At 37.0% G+C, this 21,287-nt stretch overlaps 1 protein-coding gene across 2 annotated transcripts; it reads right to left on the bottom strand.

Moving 5' to 3' along the window:
• Positions 1-9,768: 9,768 nt before the first annotated feature.
• On the bottom strand, positions 9,769-20,368 carry stx12 (syntaxin 12). Of its 2 annotated transcripts, none has more exons than XM_059510048.1 (10): positions 20,260-20,368; positions 18,926-19,112; positions 17,364-17,433; positions 17,172-17,271; positions 16,880-17,017; positions 15,582-15,625; positions 15,396-15,501; positions 14,421-14,493; positions 10,914-10,996; positions 9,769-10,793 (listed from the first exon to the last, which is right to left on the bottom strand). In XM_059510048.1, exons 2-10 carry the CDS (start codon positions 19,020-19,022, stop codon positions 10,701-10,703), a joined length of 804 nt encoding a protein of 267 aa, XP_059366031.1. In that variant the 5' UTR covers positions 19,023-19,112; positions 20,260-20,368; the 3' UTR covers positions 9,769-10,700. The 2 variants fall into 2 exon arrangements, with proteins under 2 accessions (XP_059366031.1, XP_059366032.1); XM_059510049.1 differs by lacking the exon at positions 20,260-20,368 and adding an exon at positions 20,146-20,254.
• Between the last annotated feature and the right edge of the window lie 919 nt (positions 20,369-21,287).

Here is a 21,287-nt window from a genome sequence, read left to right on the forward strand (position 1 = left end):
CTCAGTTACATTTTAGGAGAAGTAATTTGTAACTGTAACTAATTACTTTTTTAAAGTTAAGTAAGAAGTCGTAACATTTGCCAAGTATGGTAACCCATATTCAGAATTGGTGCTCTGCATTTGACCCATCCAAGTGCACACACACAGCAGTGAGAGGTGAACACACACCCGGAGCAGTGGGCAGCCATATCCAGCACCCAGGGATCAACTGGGGGTTCAGTGCCTTGCTCAAGGGCACTTCAGCCATGAGTATTGAGAGTGGAAGAGAGTGCTGTTCATTCTCTTCCTCCCACCTTCAACTCCTGCCAGCACCGAGACTCAAATCTGCGACTTTCGGGTTACAGGTCCAACTCTCTAACCATTAGGCCACAGCTGTGAACTGTATTTGCACATTTGTGTGTTTTGATATGAATATGAATTGACACATTTGTACATCTTGAAAATGTCAGTTGTATTTTTACACATTCTTGTACATTTAAATAAAATATTTAAAAATATATTTGTAAATGTGTTATTTACAAATAAGAGTAATCATTTCGAGAGACTCAAGAATAAAGGATGAGAGATGCGAAATCAGTGATCTGTTCGGGACTTTAAGTGCAGGTCAGTTTCATCTGTAAAAAGGTTTAATAAAATCTTGACACATGATAATGCAATAACATGTTCAATATTGGGATTCCTTTGTGTGTGTGTGTGTGTGTGTTTATTGTTGTACTTATGTTAACATTTAGGCAATTTAGAAAATATGGTTATTTTGCACAGCCTAATTATTTTAGCCTTTTTATTATGTAATGGCCACACAAAAAAATAGTGTTGTTCATGGTTTCAGAATTTGTTGTGGGTGTATGGGACAACCTGGATGAGTGAAATTTTGTCCCAGTCCGGCCCTGTTCTGCATGTTCTACATACATTCATTAACTAACAAAATTTGAAATGTAAATTCTTTTGGATTAAGGTATTTATAAGACCTATAGGTCCCGTTACCAGAAAAACACTAAAACAGGTAGTAGTAATGGCTACTGTTTACTAAAGTACATGTCAGAGCCCATACTTCTTTACTTTAACTTGAGTAAAAAAAAAAGTGTAGTATTTTTAAACATGCGTATCTGTGTACTTTTGTCATCTCTGCATTAGACATGTGTTGTCATATATCCCATTTCCCTATATGATGCACTAAGATAATTTTTTTTTTACACAAATAAAGAGATATATGATTCAGCTGCCTGTGTATGCATATGAGCATGATAGTTCGGTTTCCATCTTCTCTGCCACAACGAGATTAAAAATATTCCATGACAGCTCAAATCTCAGCTTCCATGGGGGAATCCACATTGAAGTGGCATGGAATGGGAGACAGAAAGGAGCTACTGGGATAGACAGAATGGGGTCATAGCAAAAAATACCCAATGTAAAAAGGGCATCACCCTGTGAAGATCAGCCTTCAGTACAGCTGATTTCCCCTTACTAAAGATTGGAAACAGTGATGATGATTTCTAACTTCACTTACTCTCTTGGAGACAGCAAAGGGTGCGCTAATAACAGATCAGAGCTAAAGGCCTTATTGTCTCTGTACCTTGATTTATTTTTAATGGAGGGATCAGAGACATGGCATTTTTCCTAAGGGCAGCATGCCCAAGCGCATTCCAGTAGCTCACTATTATTACATTCTTCGGAAAAACACTTTATCAATGTAATTTAATTGCCAGTATATGCTGTTATGCCTATCTTTGCACTACTTTTTGGACATTTGAAGTATCTTGGAATATATACCATACAAGAATATGGCAATGCTCCTGTACCATGACATGTATGAAAGTAACATAAGGTCACCATCTGATACCATAACTGTGGTGCACAACACAGCACGAGTAATTCCAACAGTTCCTGCAACAGTGGGCTAAACTCGACACAAAGCACTAAACACTGTGACAGCTGATGAGGCAATGGATTCAGAGATTTTAACTGAATTAACTCACACTGTCAATCTTCTTACCGCCCAGCAATCAATCAAGTTGCTCTTTGGCATTTGTTCACGAAAGACACACAGGAGTGGCTGATGACCATTTCACAACTAACTTTGTCCTGAAAAATCTGTTGATTTAAGTAAGCTCTTGGAACGGGTATCATTTTGTGGTTCTAGTACTTCTTAAATAGTCAGCAAAATTTGAACTACAACAGTCCTAAATAGGAAAACAGACCCAGGATATAGCTTTACTGCTTTCTTAAACTTTATTAAAGATAGTTTACATCTAAAAAAACCATTATAATTAATATCTTTATGCCTGTGAGTTATGCTCAGGGCATTTACTGCTATAAGAGGGCTTTTTACTATTTATAACTAGCAACGTTGTCACATGAACACCCAATTTAAAACTGTTTTTTATAAAATGGATACTTCCGGCTCTGAAATCTGTTCTGATGAGCCACATTCAAAGAAGAATGCCTTAACTTGTAAGGTTTGTTGAGACTTATAAAGACCCAAAGGTTCAAACATGCCAAGACAGACACAAATATCCTTCGGCCAAAATGAAGATCAAATCCACAGGCTACCCTATATATATTGGGTGTGAAGAGGCTTATTGAAAAAACACTGGAGAAATTATTCCATATGGTATTTTGAGGTAATGAGCAGCTCTCTGTGTTTGGGTGGTTGAGTTGTGTGTAACATATTAGTGTTATATTAAACCATGTTATATGTTGTCATATTGGGGTATGGTGTATGGAGTGGACGGGAGGAGTTGAAGGACATGTCAGAAGTGTAGAGCTTGGTGGAGCTGAGTGACAAAACCAGAAGGGCACCCAGGGGCCCATAGGATAAAGGTGTAACCAACATCTGCAACCCATTGCGCCCCCAATTATCCTCGGGTGAACCTAATGGAAAATACGACACAGCCAGCTGGAATGTAAACACAACCCAACGGCGACTCCCATTTATTTTCTCTCTCTTTCTTGCAGCAAACTCTATTTTTCCTTTCTTCATTTTGCTGTTGGCTGTTCTTGTTTTATTGTAGAAAGACGGCACAGGTCCCTTTCATTAGGATGTATCCCATTGCAGTTATCCATGTTTAGAATCATTCCATTGTTCGGCAGGTGGTACCTGATTCACTCTGTTTTCCCAGGAAGTGCCAGTTACTGCAACAGTTGAAATGATGCAGTCTTTTCATGAGTCGTTGGTGTTTTAATTCAGGGTACATTGACTCTAAATTATAGAAACTCGCCACAACAGTGAACACATGTTTTTGTACACACTCAAGTCACACCACAGGTCTGCGGCCCAGCTGTCTCCGACGAGGGTCTAGGCTTTAAAAACCTACCAATCTCACAGGCACTAGCAGATTTATCCCAGAAATCCAAATAAACCCCAAATACCATCTTGTGCAAATCCCAACGATTCCAAATGCTGAAACAATTATGGTATATTGACAGGGTGTGAGAAACCTTTGCAACCAGTGCAGTTTGACTAGACTTTGTTGTGTAACTGATAAACAAACCAATTAACATTCCAAAAAAAGAGAGAAAAAATGTGTGTTGTGTTATCCGTATTGTTTGATTAACAGTGTGTTAAGATTAACAGAGTTTTTGAAGGTAAAATAGTGGAATATTCTGCAATGGCCAAGTCAGTGTCCTGATCTCAACCCTACTGAGCATGCATTTCACTTGGTAAAGACAAAACTAAAGGCAGAAAGACCCACATACAAAACAACAACTGATGTCAGCTGCAGTAAAAACCTGGCAAAGCCACAAAGTAGGAAACCCAGTCTTTGATAAAGTCCATGAGTTCCAGACTTAACGCAGTTATTGCCTGCAGAGGATTCTCTGTTTTTCTTTCATTGTAAGTCACTTCTTTATAAGCTGTGCAAACTAAGTGTATCTATTCATATTTCATATATGTGCATGTAAGACTTTAGTTCCAGATTTTTCAGTGATGAAGTAGTTAGGGAGTGTGCAGCTGGGATTCAAGTCAAGATTTCTCAGAGCTGTGGTACAAGACACATCCCATGTGCTACACCTTCAAGGAGTCCTGATGGTCCTTCTCTGCTCACAACCATCAACTACAAAAAAGCTTTAAGGACAACAGAGAGTTTTGAAAGAAGAAATATGGAGTCCCATTGCAGTCTTTAATCTTTCCTCTCACACAGCCCTCCAGTGGGAACCATGATTATAAACTGTCAGAGCTGCAAAAATGCATGCAGTTAGCCAGTGTGTATGTCAGCAAAAAGCAAAGAAATAAATGAGACACAAGTGTTATAAGGAAAAGGTCGGAACAACAAACCAAACATCTCACAGTCACTTGTGGCTTGATTATGTAACAAGGAAGTATGTGCAGCTGGAGTGTTAGTCTCTGCACTAGCTTCAATTAAAGAGAGACAGAACACCAAGTCTAAAACCAAGAACGCACTGCTGGCCAAGATACAGACGGCAGAAAATGTGCAATGTCAGAATATTGCAGCAGACTTTGAGGAACAGGCAAAAAAGTGTGGAGTCATCAAGTTTAATGAGATTTACAAAATTATAAATTTAATTAAATTTAATACAGAAATCCAATGATGATTTTCAAGTTTCAAACACTGATATTGGTCAAAAGATTGAGTTTCATTTTGGAAAGCTAATCATAGTTAGTCAATTGTGACTAGTGCAATTAATGTGGAGATTTTTTCAAAGGTGGCATATATCATGTATCATTACTTAACACTGCAAAAGAAGCCTCCAAAATATTAAAGTGTACCTATTATGCACAATTCACTTTCACATGTTGCTTGGACATAAATGTGTGTTGGCAGTGTGTGTACACAACCACCCTATAATGATAAAAATCCACCCACTACTTTTTTTTTGAAATCCCTATATGTTAAAAGCAGTCTCCCAACTACCTGTTTTTTAGCATTGCTTCTAATGTGACATCACATTAGCCACAGGCCCCGCACACGAAAGTTGACAGACACTGCCGTTTATACATAGAACTGCCCTGAGCAAGTTCACAGCGAGTTCAACACAGTCCACCATTGCTGTACTGACCGAGAATGTCTCCCAAGTGCTTTAGGTGTTCTGTAGCTGGATGTATGAATCCACATACAACTCTCCATTTACTCCTGAAATCTGAGCCACTGAAGATGAGGTGGATTTATTTTGTTTTTTAAGAAGATGCTCCCACAACTCTGTATAAAGCAGTTTTTGCACAAAAGTTGCTCCTGAATGATGGAGCACTGCCAGCTGTTTGTGATCCAGCTACACCTCCAGAAGAAGTATTACGCGTTGGTTTTCCAAATTGCCTTTCTGAAAGAACTTCTTGGCACACTGTAAGGCGAATGTTGCTAAAACTACTATCGTGAATAGGAAAGTGGGAGTTAAAATTGCATATGAAAGCAATGTGAAGTTGACCGCTGGAATTAGTCAAGCTCATAATCACAAGTGAGACTTAAAAAGTTTGTAATAGCATGTGATGGCACCATGAGTTCTTTTTTTTTTTATTGCGCAGTACTCCCATCTGTACGTAAAGTGCATTTTTTATGCACAGTACAATCAGATGACTGACTTTTAAACAGAGTGTGTTTTCTGTAACATACTGATAACAGGCTTGTACTAATAGTGGAGGGTTTATTTGCAAAGGCTAGCATGCCAGAGCTTGAGCTCTTGAAGCTCCACCCTCTTCCCTGGAGCACCAGCTCATTTGCATTTAAAGGGGAAGACACAAAAATTATGCTTTTGGCTCATACCCTAAAAGTGGCAATTGTAACAAGCTATAAAAAAAAAAGATCTGTAAAGTATTTTAAGTTGAAAATACACACTCTGAGGACATCAGATACTTATTTTACATCTTGTGAAAGGGGGCATAATAGGTCCCCTTTAAAGGGGTCATATGATGCGATTAAAATTTTTCCTTTCTCTTTGGAGTGTTACAAGCTCTTGGAGTATAGGGAAGATCTGTAAAGTTGCAGACTAAAGTCTCAAATCCAAAGAGATATTCTTTATAAAAAATAAGACTCTGCCACGCCCCCCTAAAATGGCTCATTCAAACACACCCACACATGTCTACGTCACTGTGTGGAAATATTTGCATAATGGCGCTCAAATGTTCACACAAAGAAAGAAGGCGTGGTTTCAGTAACTGCATTTAGTGTTGAAGCAGCCATGTCAGGGAGATGCTGTGTGTATCTAGGCTAAAGCAAAAGCACTTTATTTGGCCTTTAGAAGTAGATGCATTCAGGAATCTTTAAGATTACTTACAACAGAGCAGCAACACATTTTATGGACGACCGTTTCATGAACCTAGGAGAGGAGGTCATTCTTGCAGTGAATGGCCAATCACAATGAACTGGGTCAGCTGGCCAATCAGAGCAGACTGTGCTTGTCGGAAGGAAGGACTTTATAGAAAACAATGCATTTGAAAGAGGCGGGGCATAGAGCACATACAATAATGTTCTGTATTAAACAAATATATATATATATATATATATTTTTTTTTTTACATTAAAGCATGTCAACATATTTTGTTACACCAAATACACAAAATAATGATCTTTAAAAACACATCATATTACCCCTTCAAGAATAGTAAGCGATGTCATGCTGCAGTGCTAAAGGCCTGTGAAATGTACTCCCTTGTTCAACAAAATATAATTTTCTTTTTGGTAGTAACTAATTGAATATTTAATAATTAGAATACGGATTCCTCACTAGAACTAACATCAAAAGTGCAAAAACGTTGAAAAATACATATACACACAAACTGCTAAACAACTAAACACAACTTTCAGACGCCATCTTTATTTTTTTCACTCAACCATCACGGAATGGAACGCACAGGATTGTGGGATATGAAAGGCATCGAAGGATTCATCTATGCTGTCTTCAAAGATCGATCAGATGAAGGTATCTCATGAGACAGAAAGTGAAGCTAGCTTTGGATTCGGACGTGCCTTGACTCCTTTCTACCTTGGAACTCCCTCGAAGGTAACATTTTATAGCTTTCGGACACAGCCTATGTCTCCCTTATATAACACAATGAGTTTAGTTCATGGAGTTCTTTTCTAACGAGCTGATGATCTGAACCAGGTGTGTTAAATACGGGAGACATGCAAAATTTGCAGAGCAGGGGTCCCCTGTCCCCAGCACCAGGATTAAGAACCACTGCATTAGGATGAACATAAGAGTTAACACTCCAGGGTCCAGTCCTAAATGCTGCCCTCAGCCTACCATGACCACAAGAACACATTTTGGTCACGTAATACTGCATAGACCAAGGGTGTTGGAGAGTTGGAGCTAAGCTCTGCAGGGATGTGGCCCTATGGAGTCTGCAGCAATGAGGACGCATATCAACCAGACACAAGGCTCTTGTTAACACCTTCAGAGTCACCCTGCAAATGAGACACTCTTCAGCAGGGTTCTTTGAATCTGACCCTGGAGGGCCTCTCCCCTTAAAGTTTTAGATCAAACCCTGGTTACACTCATCTATCTGTAATATTCTAGTAACTAGGATGTAAATTAGCTTATTCATGCATCTTTGATTAGGTTTGGAACTTAACTCTGCAGGGTAGTGGCCCTCTTTAGAGATTGCACTTTTCTCCCCCTCTGTAGATATATATTTCTAGGGGCACCTCGATAGGACCGAAAAGCCACTTTAGCATTGGCAGTTAAAGAGGCAAGGGCTCAAGCCCCTCCAGCCTTCGCCTGTGCACACCACAGTCCTACAGTCTGGCTGATTTCATGAATGTGCATGAAGGCAACGAGACTTATCAGATTCAACATTTCAGAGAGAATCCAGAGCCCGAGATGACCTTGGCCTTTTTTTATATAAACATATAGATGGTAATCAGGCAAACAACAGGAATGCTGAAGTACCTTTTTTGTTTTGTCACTTTTTGGAAAGAAGTATACCTCTTTTCTACTGGAACGGGTGCTTGAGCTGATGAGCTCATGACTTGGTCTTTTGTGAGAGCTCTGTCCATCAATTTCATGGGTTGTCTTGATCAAGACCAGCAAGGTTTTGAGGTTGGTTTGATATCAGGATTTGGGCACCGGTCCAAACCAAGTCCAGAGCTAAAGAGAATGTCTTTAGAGTACATAGGATTTGGATAAGTTTGGTACCAGAATTGGACTGGCCTAAATCGAGGAAGAGAAAACAGCCTTTGTCCGTTTACTACCTTACAGTAGATAAACAAGTCCCGAAAACTCTGTTCTGAATTTCCAGAAAAGACAAGCCTGATGTTCTTAGTGCACTCACTGAAGTGGATCCAACAAGTGATCACACTGGGTTCACGGTGACAGATCAGCTGGAGGTTTGGAGCCAGATTAAGCAATAGATGCACATGAGGAGAGCCGAACATCAAAGTCTTGAATGGTACCCATACCCATTAACCAGCCAAATGAATCCCACGCCATTTCCAGGATTCGTTTGAGGATGCAAGCCCAGCTATGGGGAGCATGGAATGTGGGACATAAGCTTTGAGCAGCACTGATCGGAAATCCCAGACATGGTTGATTAAGTTCTTCCCTGCAGCAAAGCACTATGTAACCAATCCAGGAATTCCCCTGGCTGTGTCATCATTTCACGGACATGTGTTCTGCTTCAGTTGAATTGTACCATGTTCATACCTGCTAACCTGACCAATACTAAAAACAGGGCCAATCATTTAGACAAGTGAAGATGCTCTTTAATCTGTAATCACATCCATCCAATTTGATCACATTGGACATATATAGACTAATAGTTTGCAGAGTAATGACTTTTTTTTTGTGAATATCATTATTCACTGAAAACAAACTAAAGGCAAAATAACACAGAGAATTTACATAAAACTGTGAGTGTTTTCATAACCATCAGATCAGTCATTTGATTGCAAAGGGCAAGCTGCTCCATGGCATTAACCACTGACTGCTTCACCACAGCAATGTGAGCAACACATCCATCATGATCTCTGGAATCATGCAGAGGCTCAATCAGACTAACATCGAGTCAGATCATGAGAAGAATTAAAGGTTAGTTATTTTGTTAAGTGGCAGCAAGTCATTTGGGTTAAAGCATATGTTTTTAATTCTAAGAGTTAAGCTGGCATTAATATGTCAGATCCAAAGGAAAGCTGAACTTTGGTAAAAGGAACTCTAAAAGGATCAAACTGGTAGCAGTTTGCTTTGTAATATACTACATAACTTTAGTATGAAAGTAACAGTTTTAAATATAAGAAATCACAAGACAAATTAAAACATACATGATAGCAATACTTGGCCAGTACTGAGGGTTATATCCTCAGTAGAGGCAACTTGTTTTACACTGACATCTGCTGTTGAATCTATACTATTTCTATTATGAGCATGCATACCTGAATGTATATAGCAACTACATTTGCCGTGAAATCAGGGCATTGCTATGAGTTTGGCTGAATGGTTTTAAGGACTCTTTATGCAGCTGCTAAAAAGTGTCACTTGTTTCTGGGTAACTTATTATTATTGTCCATTAGATCCCATTTCTCGATTAAGTCTTATCCATGTATTGAACAAGCCACAGAATTTGTGGTTGCATTCATGTCCAAAGCAAAAACAGTTGCACTAGTTGCCTGGCTATTTTTAATGGTAAGCCTAGAGGGTAATAAAAGGCCTGAACTTTAATTAGCACACACTAAAGCCAATCAACAGATTGCAGATAATACTGGGCTGATATAGTGTACTTTCTGAAATATATAGCATATCCTGACTGCTTACATTAACAGTGCTCATTTCAGCACTGCTAAATGTGGCTTCAACATTTCTAAAAGAGAATCAGAAAGGCAGACATGATTAAGACATTTTTCTTTACTCGTGTACTCATAGAATTCATAAAAATCATTTTTTAAAAAGAAAAAGACAATCATTTTTGCATGTTCTAAAAGTATGGGTGCATTTCTTCTTTTTTTTTTTTTTTTACATCATTTTAATGTTCTGTGCAGACTTTTAATGTAATATACAAATGAGTTTCAGCCATAATATCGATTACGAGTTCTTATACAACACATTTACAGCTATTTGACCACCATATAATAGACCTGTATAATAAAAGTTTTAGTTAACACCAGTAACGGTATTGAATCTGAAGTCCAGAGATTTTTGAGCTTTAGGTATCACTGCTGCTTCATACCTGCAGTTCTACTAGTCTACTGATTTATGATTACAACATGGTGTCAAATATACAATTAATTTTTTGCAGCTCATTTAAGCAGTTTGTTGTTAAACTTTGGAGCGACTTGACAAGTTTAAAAGAGTTGAAATGTACATTGTACAAGACATCTAAAGCCAAAATTATTTTACAGTAAGATGTAAAAAACAAATTCAGTCATCAAAATGTCTCATCTCATTCCAATGAACTTCTCAAAATGAAATAACCTGGATTTATTAAGAAATGTAAAGTAGTGTTAGTGCTAGGAATATATCAAGAATCAAAATGAAATTTTATACCACTTGTATTATTTTTTCCCCACCCCATCCATGAGCTCTTCTTCCTTCATTATGACTAAAGGTCTGGAGGGGAGAAGCTAGGGAATGTTACATTCGCTTATGCCACTTCATACTGTATCTAACCCTGCAAAACTACAGAGATGGACCTGCAGGTGCTGCTCAGAGCCTTTCACCTCCCTCCCTCCCTCCCTCCCATGTGGATGGCACTGGGTTTGCGAGTAAGAAAATAAATTAAATGAAATGAGAGAAAAAGGGGAAGGGTAGAGGATGGATCTTCACTTTGTCGATGCCCAGATGATAACAGCGATAATACCGACCGCTAAGGCAAGGACCACTGCCAGGATACACATCTTCTTACGAGACTTTTGCTACAGTGAAAAAGAGAAAATATTTTCATTATCATTAAACAGCATGCACACTACATGCATGGTTTTGGATTCAAACAGCTGTGTGTGTGTGTGTGTGTGCTGCTGAAGCTCTTGCTGTACCTGATATTGAGCAGCTCTCTGGAGTTGCTCAGCTCCTCTCTCCACATGCACTTCAGCACTCTCCACATTAGCTTCTATGCTATCTGTAATCACACATATTTACTTGCATTTAGATTAGAGATTTAAAGCTGTTTTAGGCAATATCACAACCTTATGTTGAATATACTCCGTTTATACTCTTTACATATTTAATTAAAAGGGTTAGTTTTGCCAAAAATGAAAATTATGTCATTAATGACTCACCCTCCTGTTGTTCCAAACCCGTGAGACCTCCGTTTATCTTCAGAACACAGTTTAAGATATTTTAGATTTAGTCCGAGAGCTCTCAGTCCCTCCATTGAAGCTGTGTGTACGGTCTACTGTCCATGTCCAGAAAGGTAAGAAAAACATCATCAAAGTAGTCCATGTGACATCAGAGGATCATTTAGAATATTATGAAGCATCGAAAATACATTTTGGTCCAAAAATAGCAAAAACTACGACTTTATTCAGCATTGTCTTCTCTTCCGGGTCTGTTGTGAGAGAGAGTTCACGATGCTGCTGACGTGTTTTCTGGTGCGCCCAATAACAAAGAAAACACGTCAACAGGACTACTTTGAAGATGTTTTTCTTACCTTTCTGGACATGGACAGTAGACCGTACACACAGCTTCAATGGAGGGACTGAGAGCTCTCGGACTAAATCTAAAATATCTTAAACTGTGTTACAAAGTAGAGCTGTAATCTGGCCATAAAAGTTAGGCCTGACAGGACCCGAGCCCGACAAGTACATTTTGATTGACAGCTTTGTAAAAGCCCTAACCCGTGTACAGCCCGACATTATTCAAATGTGCGCACACACACAGCTCTTTTGCCTTGTGTCAAGAATGAGTCATTTATACATGTTTTAAAATTATTTATTCATAACTAACGGAGACTAGTCCACTTGGAAGTTGGAATAAAGAAATAAAATAAGTCCTCTGTGACATCTCAGCACTCTAAATATACATAGGCTCATTTAGCCTATAAATAGACCAATACACCAATAAAGTATTTTTAGAGTCTTTAGATAGAGTCTTTTTTAACAAATTAAATTAAGATACATTTTAAATTAAGATGGGTATTTGGCAATAACGAAATGAAGATAAAGGCTTCGCCTGATTTGCCTCGCAGCTGACATTTAATAAAAGAATAATGCCAACATTAGCGTATGTACTCTGTCCACATTATGCATTTAAGAATCAATGAATATTTAGTTATTATTTGAAAAACCTTTACTCACAGAGATTAGGCTAAGCCTACATGTTTCTGTGGAGGAAAATGATTGAATCCACTGTAGATGTCTTCAGCGTGTTCCTGCGCTCACTGATGGTGCGTCATTATTCACTTATTATTCTCATTATAAACATGGTCAAAACCTTTCACACCTCAAACTTTGCTTTAGTTGCTGGTGCAACCAAAACGTAATCACCAGAGGCAAGCCTCCGTTACACCTACTCAGCATCCATTTTCGCATCTTTCTCACGCAAATCAAAACACATCACATGACCGCTTGTTTACCTCACAAACTGGAGCGCAAGCCTGAGCCCGCGTAAGATGATATAAATTAAACCCGAACCCGTCAAGTTCCATCGGGTCCCGTCGGGTTGGGGCAAAGATGAACGGAGGTCTCACGGGTTTGGAACAACATGAGAGTGAGTTATAAATGACATAATTTTAAAAGCCATTTAAACCTGTAATGCCTAAAATATGAAATAGTCAGAATGTAATGGAACGGTTTATTATTCCATTTAGACAAAATATATATTTTTTATACGTTTATGGATGAGAATATGGAGCTCATACTCAAGGAAGGGAAAAAATACCAATTTGAGAGGCCGAATTTATTTCAGTCCAACTGTTCATCTTGAAATATAACAAAATAAAAGTTATTTTTACTTCATAAAACAACAGTAAAGTTTTCACAGCACAGAGACATGTGTACCATGACCTGAAGGTAGGGCTGGGATAAACTATTATTTTTTAAACGATTAATCTAGCGATTATTTTTTCGATGCATCGATTAATCTAACGATTAATTTTTTCCAGACCGATTTGATTTTGATTATCTCCCCATTAATTGACTACTAACAATTTATACATGTTGATTTACATATCTGAATGAAAAAAACATGAATTCCTTAACATTGCAATATATGGTTATTGCTCTTAAAATTACAAAATAAAAGACTGACTAAGAATGCATTACTTTGCACTTGTATAGAGATAGCATTCAATAAAACCTTGAAACCTTGAAAACACATAGCTTACTGAAACAAGCTTACTGAACACATAGGACCTAGCTTACTGAAAAAAGAAGTTCTTTCAGATGAAAATAACAACAACTTGATGTCTAGCATTCAATAAAAAAAAGTTCACCCAAAATACTTGTTTAGAGCAATTGAAAGAATATAGTAACCAATGTAAACTTGAGGGCTTTAAGCTAATACAGAGAGTGCTTTTCCAAAAAATAAAAATTAACAGTGGGAGCCAGCAGCCTGTCATGGAGAAAAAAAAATCTCCGAATGCTCCACATGAAACTTTGGCGTTCCGCCCTTTTTCTATCGTGTCTAATGATTTTGGTTAATATGCACGAGGGAGAGGGAGAGAGAGAGAGAGCAAGACAGCGCTCGTGTAGTTTGAAGACTGTGAATGCGCGAGCGCGCGTGAAACTTGGGTGTTTCGCCCTTTTTCTATCGTGTTTAATGATTTTGATTAATATGCACGAGGGAGAGAGAGAGCAAGAAGCGCTCGTGTTGTTTGAAGACAGCCGGGGCTCTCTCTCGTACGCGTCCTGTCAGGCGCAGCAGTCATTCTATTCTACATCACTCACCGATCAAATAAGGCTTTGACAGCCGCCAAAAAAAAAGATCAATGCAGAAAAACCCCTGGATTGGTTATATTACGTTGGACAGAATGTTGATCCGGCCATCGCGTATATTCAGCGCACATAAGGTAAACGTTTTGTAAACGTTTTTTAGAGAAATAAAAACAGGTCGACGAATCGATGCGCATATTTTGCGTCGACGTATTTTTTGCGCCGACGTCATCGATGACCTCGACGCATTGTCCCAGCCCTACCTGAAGGTTTTTTTTTTTTTTCTCCATGTAGACAATTTACAGGTCTTAGAAATGTCCATATTTAATTGTGTGGGGGAAAACATCCATTATATTCTTTTTTAAAAATTGCCTTTTGTGCTCCAGAGAAGAAAGTCATACAGGTTGTGTGAATAATGCACAAATAAATGACAGAATTTTCATTTTCAGCAGAGTTATCCTCATATAAACAGCAGCGATGTGGATCAGAGATTTCCAGCCCTGCTCCTGGAGAGTTACCCTCCTGCAGACTTTGGTTTCAAACCTGCCAGTCATCATCAAGTATCTCTGAACACCTTGATTAACTGTGTTAGACTGGGGTTTGGAGCTGAAATCTCCAGGAACAGGGCTTGACACCCCTGGTATAGATTAGAGACGGACTGGACTCACTCACCGATCATTTCACCCTGATCATGGATCATCACTGCAAGATCCTTGAAAATCTGATTCACATCCAAAATATCCGACTGCAATCACAGCAAAGGTACAGAATTACAGAATTACAGACAACAGCACAAATGTGTAATTCATAAATACAGAAATGCACTATATGTTAACAGTAGATGTAAACAGGGTCAGTTTGGGGTAAGAAGGTTTTTTTTGTTATTTTGTTTTTTTTATCAAAGCTTTGTCTTCCATGTCAGTCATTTCAAATAAATGCTGTTCTTTTAAACTTTGTTCATCACATAATACTATAAAATCCTAGACTGTCACTGTTTTTACAAAAATATTAAGCAACAAAAACAAGTTTTCCACATTAATAAGAAGAGACATTATTAATAATTGAGCATTAATAATAATTGATTATAATTAAGCAGCAAATCAGCATTTCATGATTTCTGAAGGATCTTGTGACAGTGAAGACTGGAGTAATGATGCTGAAAATTCAGCTTTACAATTAATGGATTACATTTATTTTATGTATATATATACACAATAAATAATAAATAATCACACTTTAAATAACAAAATAACAAACTTTATTCAATTCTATGCAAAAGAATCAGATAGAACAGTTTTTGGTTTGTTTGTTTAATTATCCAAACAATATATAGTTCTACAAAGCTTCTGACTAAATGTATTATTAAATATTATTATTATTGTAGCTTTTCACAATCTTATTGTTTTTACAGTATTTTACATAGGATAAACCTTGCCTTGGTGAGCACTGAAAGAGACTTGTTTCAAAACATTTTTAAAAAATATTAATTTATTTCAAACTTTTGACTGGTAGTTTAAGTTCTGTAGCACTTTCTGTTTCAAACACAGATACTCTGAGAAATTGATGATGCAGCAAAAAAAAAGGGAAGAATGGGATTAGTGTGAATGTGTGTGGCAGGCAGTTTGGACCGGAAAAGAGGAAGCTAACCTCAAGCTGTTGAATGGCAGTTTCTCTTTCTTTAATGAGCTCCAGGTCCTCCTCTGTTATGGCCACGTCTTCTGTCTGAGTGGTGGTCATACCCCAATCATCATTACTGCGCACACACACAGAATATCTTCATCTTTAATGCTTCTACTCAGTGCTGGGAGCTCATAAACAGGGACTGAGACTTACTTTTCAAAGGAGACCAGCTGATCTTCATGACCTCCATCTTCAGCCTGCAGTAAATCACAAAACAAAACAAATCCCCACTTCTCTCAACAAACCATACTGAAGAGTGCTGTATGAATATCTGAAACATTAAAAACATAAAACAGAATCAGCATCCTATTTTACTAAGTGACGCTTCGAGGGAATCAAAATAGTCAGGTAAAATGTAGTAAAAATAGGGCAGAATTAAGTTTATCTACTGGGTTTCACTTGAATGGTGTGAAGTAGACGTTCCAGAATGGACAGAAGTTTAATTTCAGGTATTATATTATATTAAGTAAAAAACTAAAACTTTATGATAAAGGTCTTTTTGATTCAGTGGAAATAAGGGTGTGCAATATGACATTAGATTGTGAATGATGGTTACACATTCAATTGACAATGAAGTTCTTCATCAACAAAAACATTTATCATTTGCATGTGTTTTAAAGCCTTGCCAGTCAACACGCAAAATTGTCAAAAACACAGTGTTCACATAAACACAGTCCGTTGTGTTTTAGGTGAACAAACAGTTGGGAAAGACACATTTATATCAGTATGTTGGATTTCTGTGCATTAGGTCTTAAAGTGACAGCAGCCTGATATTCATTCTGCTTGACTCACTGCTCGACTGAATAACATTTATAGTTTCAATTCAGAATCAGTGTCTCTTTAAGACTGAAACTATGAAGCGTTTTATTTTTACATTTGATTATTCAATTTCTTATATGAATGTTAATAAGCAGTTAATTTCATTTTTATCTTAATTATATTGTACTTGTCCTATTGCTTGTAATTTGTCTATTTCTTTGTATTTTAGTAACAACGATAAAATAATTAAATAACACGAAATAAAAAGTGAAATAAGATTTTGGTCGTACCGCACACTTCTTCCTTGACCTAATTGTTCTGTGATTATTTTATTCTTTTATGCTTTTTTTAACCGTACATGGCTATATATTTTTCAAATACTGAAATTTCGTTTTCCTGTACCGCTCGGTAACTTGAATGAACATGAAAAAGAATTGATAAAGATTGTGGATCGTCATCCTCTGAATTATTTTTTTAAAGGATATATTGTATTATGATTTTGTTTTGTCATATCACCTACCCCTAGATGGAAATGATCCATTTTATCAGATATTTGTGTGTAAGGTATTTTGGGGTTTTTGAGTTGTAAGCTCATCATCATTTCACTTTTAAGGATGCTGCCTATGTAGACGGTTCCCTACGGTCTGGATCAGAGCTAACGTGGAAAACATTATTTCTGGAGTGTATCATACTGAGAGTCCAGACCCTGCTCGGGCTCGGGCCACGGACTCCTTCTCCTTCTCTGCGGCTCGACGCTGCACTGCCTGGAAGTTGTTGAGAGCTGCGGAGAAATCATTCATCAGCCGGTCCTTCTGGATTTTCTGCTGTCTCTGTTTAAAGAAGAAATTCAATAAGTTAGACTTGATATTCAGAGAAAACATTATAAGAACTTCACCTGCAGCTTTAAATGACCCTCCCATTTTTATTTGCATGTCCTTATGCTTCATGTAAACACATTTCTGTGGAGGTTAAACGCGAGTGCACCTGTTCTGACAGAGAGACGGGTAGAGAGAGTGAGCCGAGGTCTTTCAGGTGTTTGTTGGTCTCCTTGGCCAGCTGGTTCGTGTAGTGCTGCACCTGCTGACTGCAAACAAATCACACATACTGAGAATACAAGAGCACAAGAGGAACAGGAAATGCGCGGCCATGAATAAATCAAGAACTAAACACACTCACAGTTTCTCCCGCAGGTCACTGGTGTCTTGTTTTGTTCCCAGCTGGTTTACCAAGCTCTTGATTTGTGCCGCTGATGTGGAAAACACAAATTTACACTAAAATCAGACTCTGTAAAGGCAGTCCAGTTCTTTTCACAGCAGATATATGAGGACAATACTGTGAAGAAATCATAAGTGACATCAAAACAGAAATACAAAACAAATAATATTTTGTTTAAAAGAAAATAAATCAGTAATGAGAATAGAGAGCAACAGTCTGAAAAAAAAAAAATTGTATTGCTACAAATATACCACAGAGACTTAAGACTATATATATATATATATATATATATATATATATATATATATATATATATATATATATATATATATACACAATTAATCAGAAACAAAATCCCATTAATCACATTAATACTATTTAAGAGTTTTAATTTTTCATCCATGACTTGTGCTGGTGTTCAAAAAGATTTTTTTAATTTCCTTTTGAAAAAATGTAATACTTCTATTCAGCGAGGTTGTATTAAATTGATCAAAAGCGACAGTTAAGATATTAATAAGGCTAAAAAAGATTTTTAAGACTAGAGTAATGATCCCTTTGCATCACAGGAATAAATTACATTTAATAAATTACAAGTCTGAATTAAGTTTTTTCAATGTTTTTTGAAAGAAGTCAGTTTCTTATTATCATCAAGGTTGCAATTTCACTTATAAAAATACTATAAAAACAGTAATATTGCGAAATATTATTGCAATTTAGAAGAATGTTTTTCTATGTGAATATATTGTAAAATATAATTTATTTCTTTGATCTAAGCTGAATTTTCAGCATCATTACTCCAGTCTTCAGTGTCACATGATCCTTCAGAAATCAGTATAATATGATGATTAGGTGTTAACTTAATATTAATTATTATTGGTGCTCAATTATGAATAACAGCTTATATTATTATCGATGCTGTGTAATATTTTGTGTGGAGTCCACAACATTTGTTTTCAGAATTCTTTGATGGATAGAAAGATAATTTCACTTTAAAAGTCTTTACTGTCACTTTAACTCAACTGAATGCATCCTTGCTGAAATGAAAGTATTAATTTCTCTTTTTTCTATCATACTTAGCCAAAACTTTTAAATGGTAGCGTATCATGGTTGAATAATATTTCACAATATTACTATTTTACTGTATTTTGGATCAAACAAATGCAGCACTGGTGAACATAAGAGACTTTCAAACATCTTTACCATCTTGCCAACACTAAACCTCTGAACAGCGGTGCATGTCTCGACAAGTCAGAGATTATTATGAGCCACACACGATAATCTCAGAGCTGGCGGACTTGTTTTATGGATCAGAATTCCTTGACTGGGAAAATGGGAACGAATGCTACTGAAAAAAGTTACTGTCGATGCCAAAAACCCTTATGGTCCTACACACAGCCAAATATGCAGAGCTAAATCACCATGACTTGTCAAGCTGATCCGATGTACTCTCCTGGTAGTATAGTATCTTTACTGCTACTAACTCACAGTTTTACAGTGATGAAGAGCTCAGATCAGACACTCACTGTTCTGTGTGATCTTCTGGATGTTGGAGCTGCATGTCTGGATGAGGCTGCTGAAGTCCTTCGGCGGGGCGCGCTGCTCTGTCCGTCCGTACGACATGACTGCGGGAGATTCAGCTGGATCTGATGGACCTCTCGGGACAAAGGCTGGAGGAAACTACAGCAGGAAGCCAATCAGTGCCTAAAAATGCTGAGGACAGAGAAAGGTTTTGTCAGAACATACACAATAATATTACACAAGCCTTAAGCATTGCACTACACATTATAAAGCCTTTTTCATGACAGCTGCCAGACTCGATGGATGAGGCACATCCACTCATATGCCTGGCAATGATTAGATAACCAGACTAACACATCATGATGGTAAACAGTGCCGATCAGAGCACTAATCGAGGCATGAGTGTGCACTTTAAAGCCCGTGCACTGACTTTCACTTACTGTGATGGTGAGCTAGAGGGTGATGATTTATACAGGAAAGTACTAAACAACATAAACATGACTCTGACATGACACAGACACAATATAGTGTCAGACTGATCTCTCGTATTACAGTCAATACACAGACCTCACCAGCATCAGTTTACTTCAACCTGCAGTAACTGTGAGCACTAGTATGGTTATTTATGTAAGATTAAGCCATTAAATAAGATCATGGTATATGTCAATAGTAAAACATTATTATATGTTTACATTTAGTAATTTAGCAGACGCTTTTATCCAAATAAGGACAAATAAAAGCAATCAACCCAGCAAAAAAGTGCTATGACAAGTCTAATACAGTACACATAACACGGGTTTATATATATATATATATGTATATACATATACATATATATATATATATATATATATATATATATATATATATATATAAAAGAAAACCAAGTAGATAAAATATTAAAAGAATAGGAAAGGCTGGTGTTAGAGGCTCTATCTCCAGTGAACAGAGGACAATAATAAAGACAAACGGTGTCATGTCAGTCATAACTGACCTCAGATCAGTGAATGCTAGGCTAGCGAGCTCACCGACTAAACACTCGGACTACAGATAAACACGGCTGGCAACTGTTGTTACATCATTAAATAATCACGTTTTGATTATTTACACTCAACAAACTGGTTAACTCTTAAATATCACAGAAAAATACCACACAGACACAACCCCGTGACAGCACAAAACATCCCTCATAAACTAAACCGACAGAAAACATCATCCACCAGACCGTTTAGCCTCGTCTGACATCTAGAGACGCGTTCAGAGTCGTTAGCGATATATATCAAGGCAGACTCGTTACATAGTTTTTCCTAATTCTGATGCGGAAACATAACGATCTTACTCAAGCTAAGGGCCGCTCCTCACTCGGGACTTCCGGTCTGATACACTTTGTACTTCCGCTAAGGGGCAGAGCCTACAAGAGCACGTGACGGCACACAAAAAACCCTAAAATCCCACAGTTCTCCACCTTACTGAATTTATATAAATAACTGTCTGATTGTAATATTATTTACCAATATTATTAACCCGTGTATTTATTACAAAAGCTCTATCGAACAAACAAATAGTGAGCAAGTGATCTGCACAAAACGTGCAAATGGTCTATATTACAATTATATTACAATAAGAGATTTGAGATATTAAAATAGATTTTATTAAATGATACCAGTGTTTTATGTAAGAAATTAGTCACACACACACACACGCACGCACGCACGCACGCACACACACAGACACACACACACACACACACACACACACACATATATATATATATATATATATATATATATATATATATATATATATATATATATATATATATATATATATGATATCTGTTTCAATCCTGTTATCATGTATTTTTATTTATTTTTTCTTAGTTTTATTGACTATTCATGTTCATTTTTATATTTTAAAAAAATATGAATAAATCTATGTGGCTAAAAATATACACTTTGTTTTATTTTGATGTTTATTTTATTCAGATTTGTTGGATGTATAAAGCTGCATGATTACAAATATTTATTACTTTAAATATGTATTTATTTTTATGGAAAGTGTTTTTATTTTATAACTTATATTTTATTTTGTGGCTTATCATACTTGGATTTGTTACGTTCATAAAGCTGCATGGATAATGTGTAATGCTTGAAAATGTTTTATTGGGGGAATAAGACATTGCTGTTTAAACCAGAACTGTTGAGCATACACTTATCTCAGTTATATATTTTACTAAACTTGTGGTGTACTGTAAACTTCCCATCAAACAAACCTGAATTCATTTAATTTACAGATAAAAAGAAAAAATCAATTGTTCGGGCTGTGCCAGATAATTCAGATGTGATGTTTCCAACAGATTTCATGACT

Source organism: Carassius carassius, chromosome 25 (assembly GCF_963082965.1).
Source record: "Carassius carassius chromosome 25, fCarCar2.1, whole genome shotgun sequence".
Classification (NCBI taxonomy): Eukaryota; Metazoa; Chordata; class Actinopteri; order Cypriniformes; family Cyprinidae; genus Carassius; species Carassius carassius.

Excerpts from the sequence above, each read along its gene's own strand:
- stx12 (XM_059510048.1), bottom strand. The coding sequence starts at position 19,022 with ATGTCGTACGGACGGACAGAGCAGCGCGCCCCGCCGAAGGACTTCAGC. Across the intron at positions 15,626-16,879 it reads GAGCAGGGTCTGGACTCTCA|GCTGAAGATGGAGGTCATGA; the intron begins GTATGATACACT and ends GATTTACTGCAG. Across the intron at positions 15,502-15,581 it reads CAGCTGGTCTCCTTTGAAAA|TAATGATGATTGGGGTATGA; the intron begins GTAAGTCTCAGT and ends GTGTGTGCGCAG.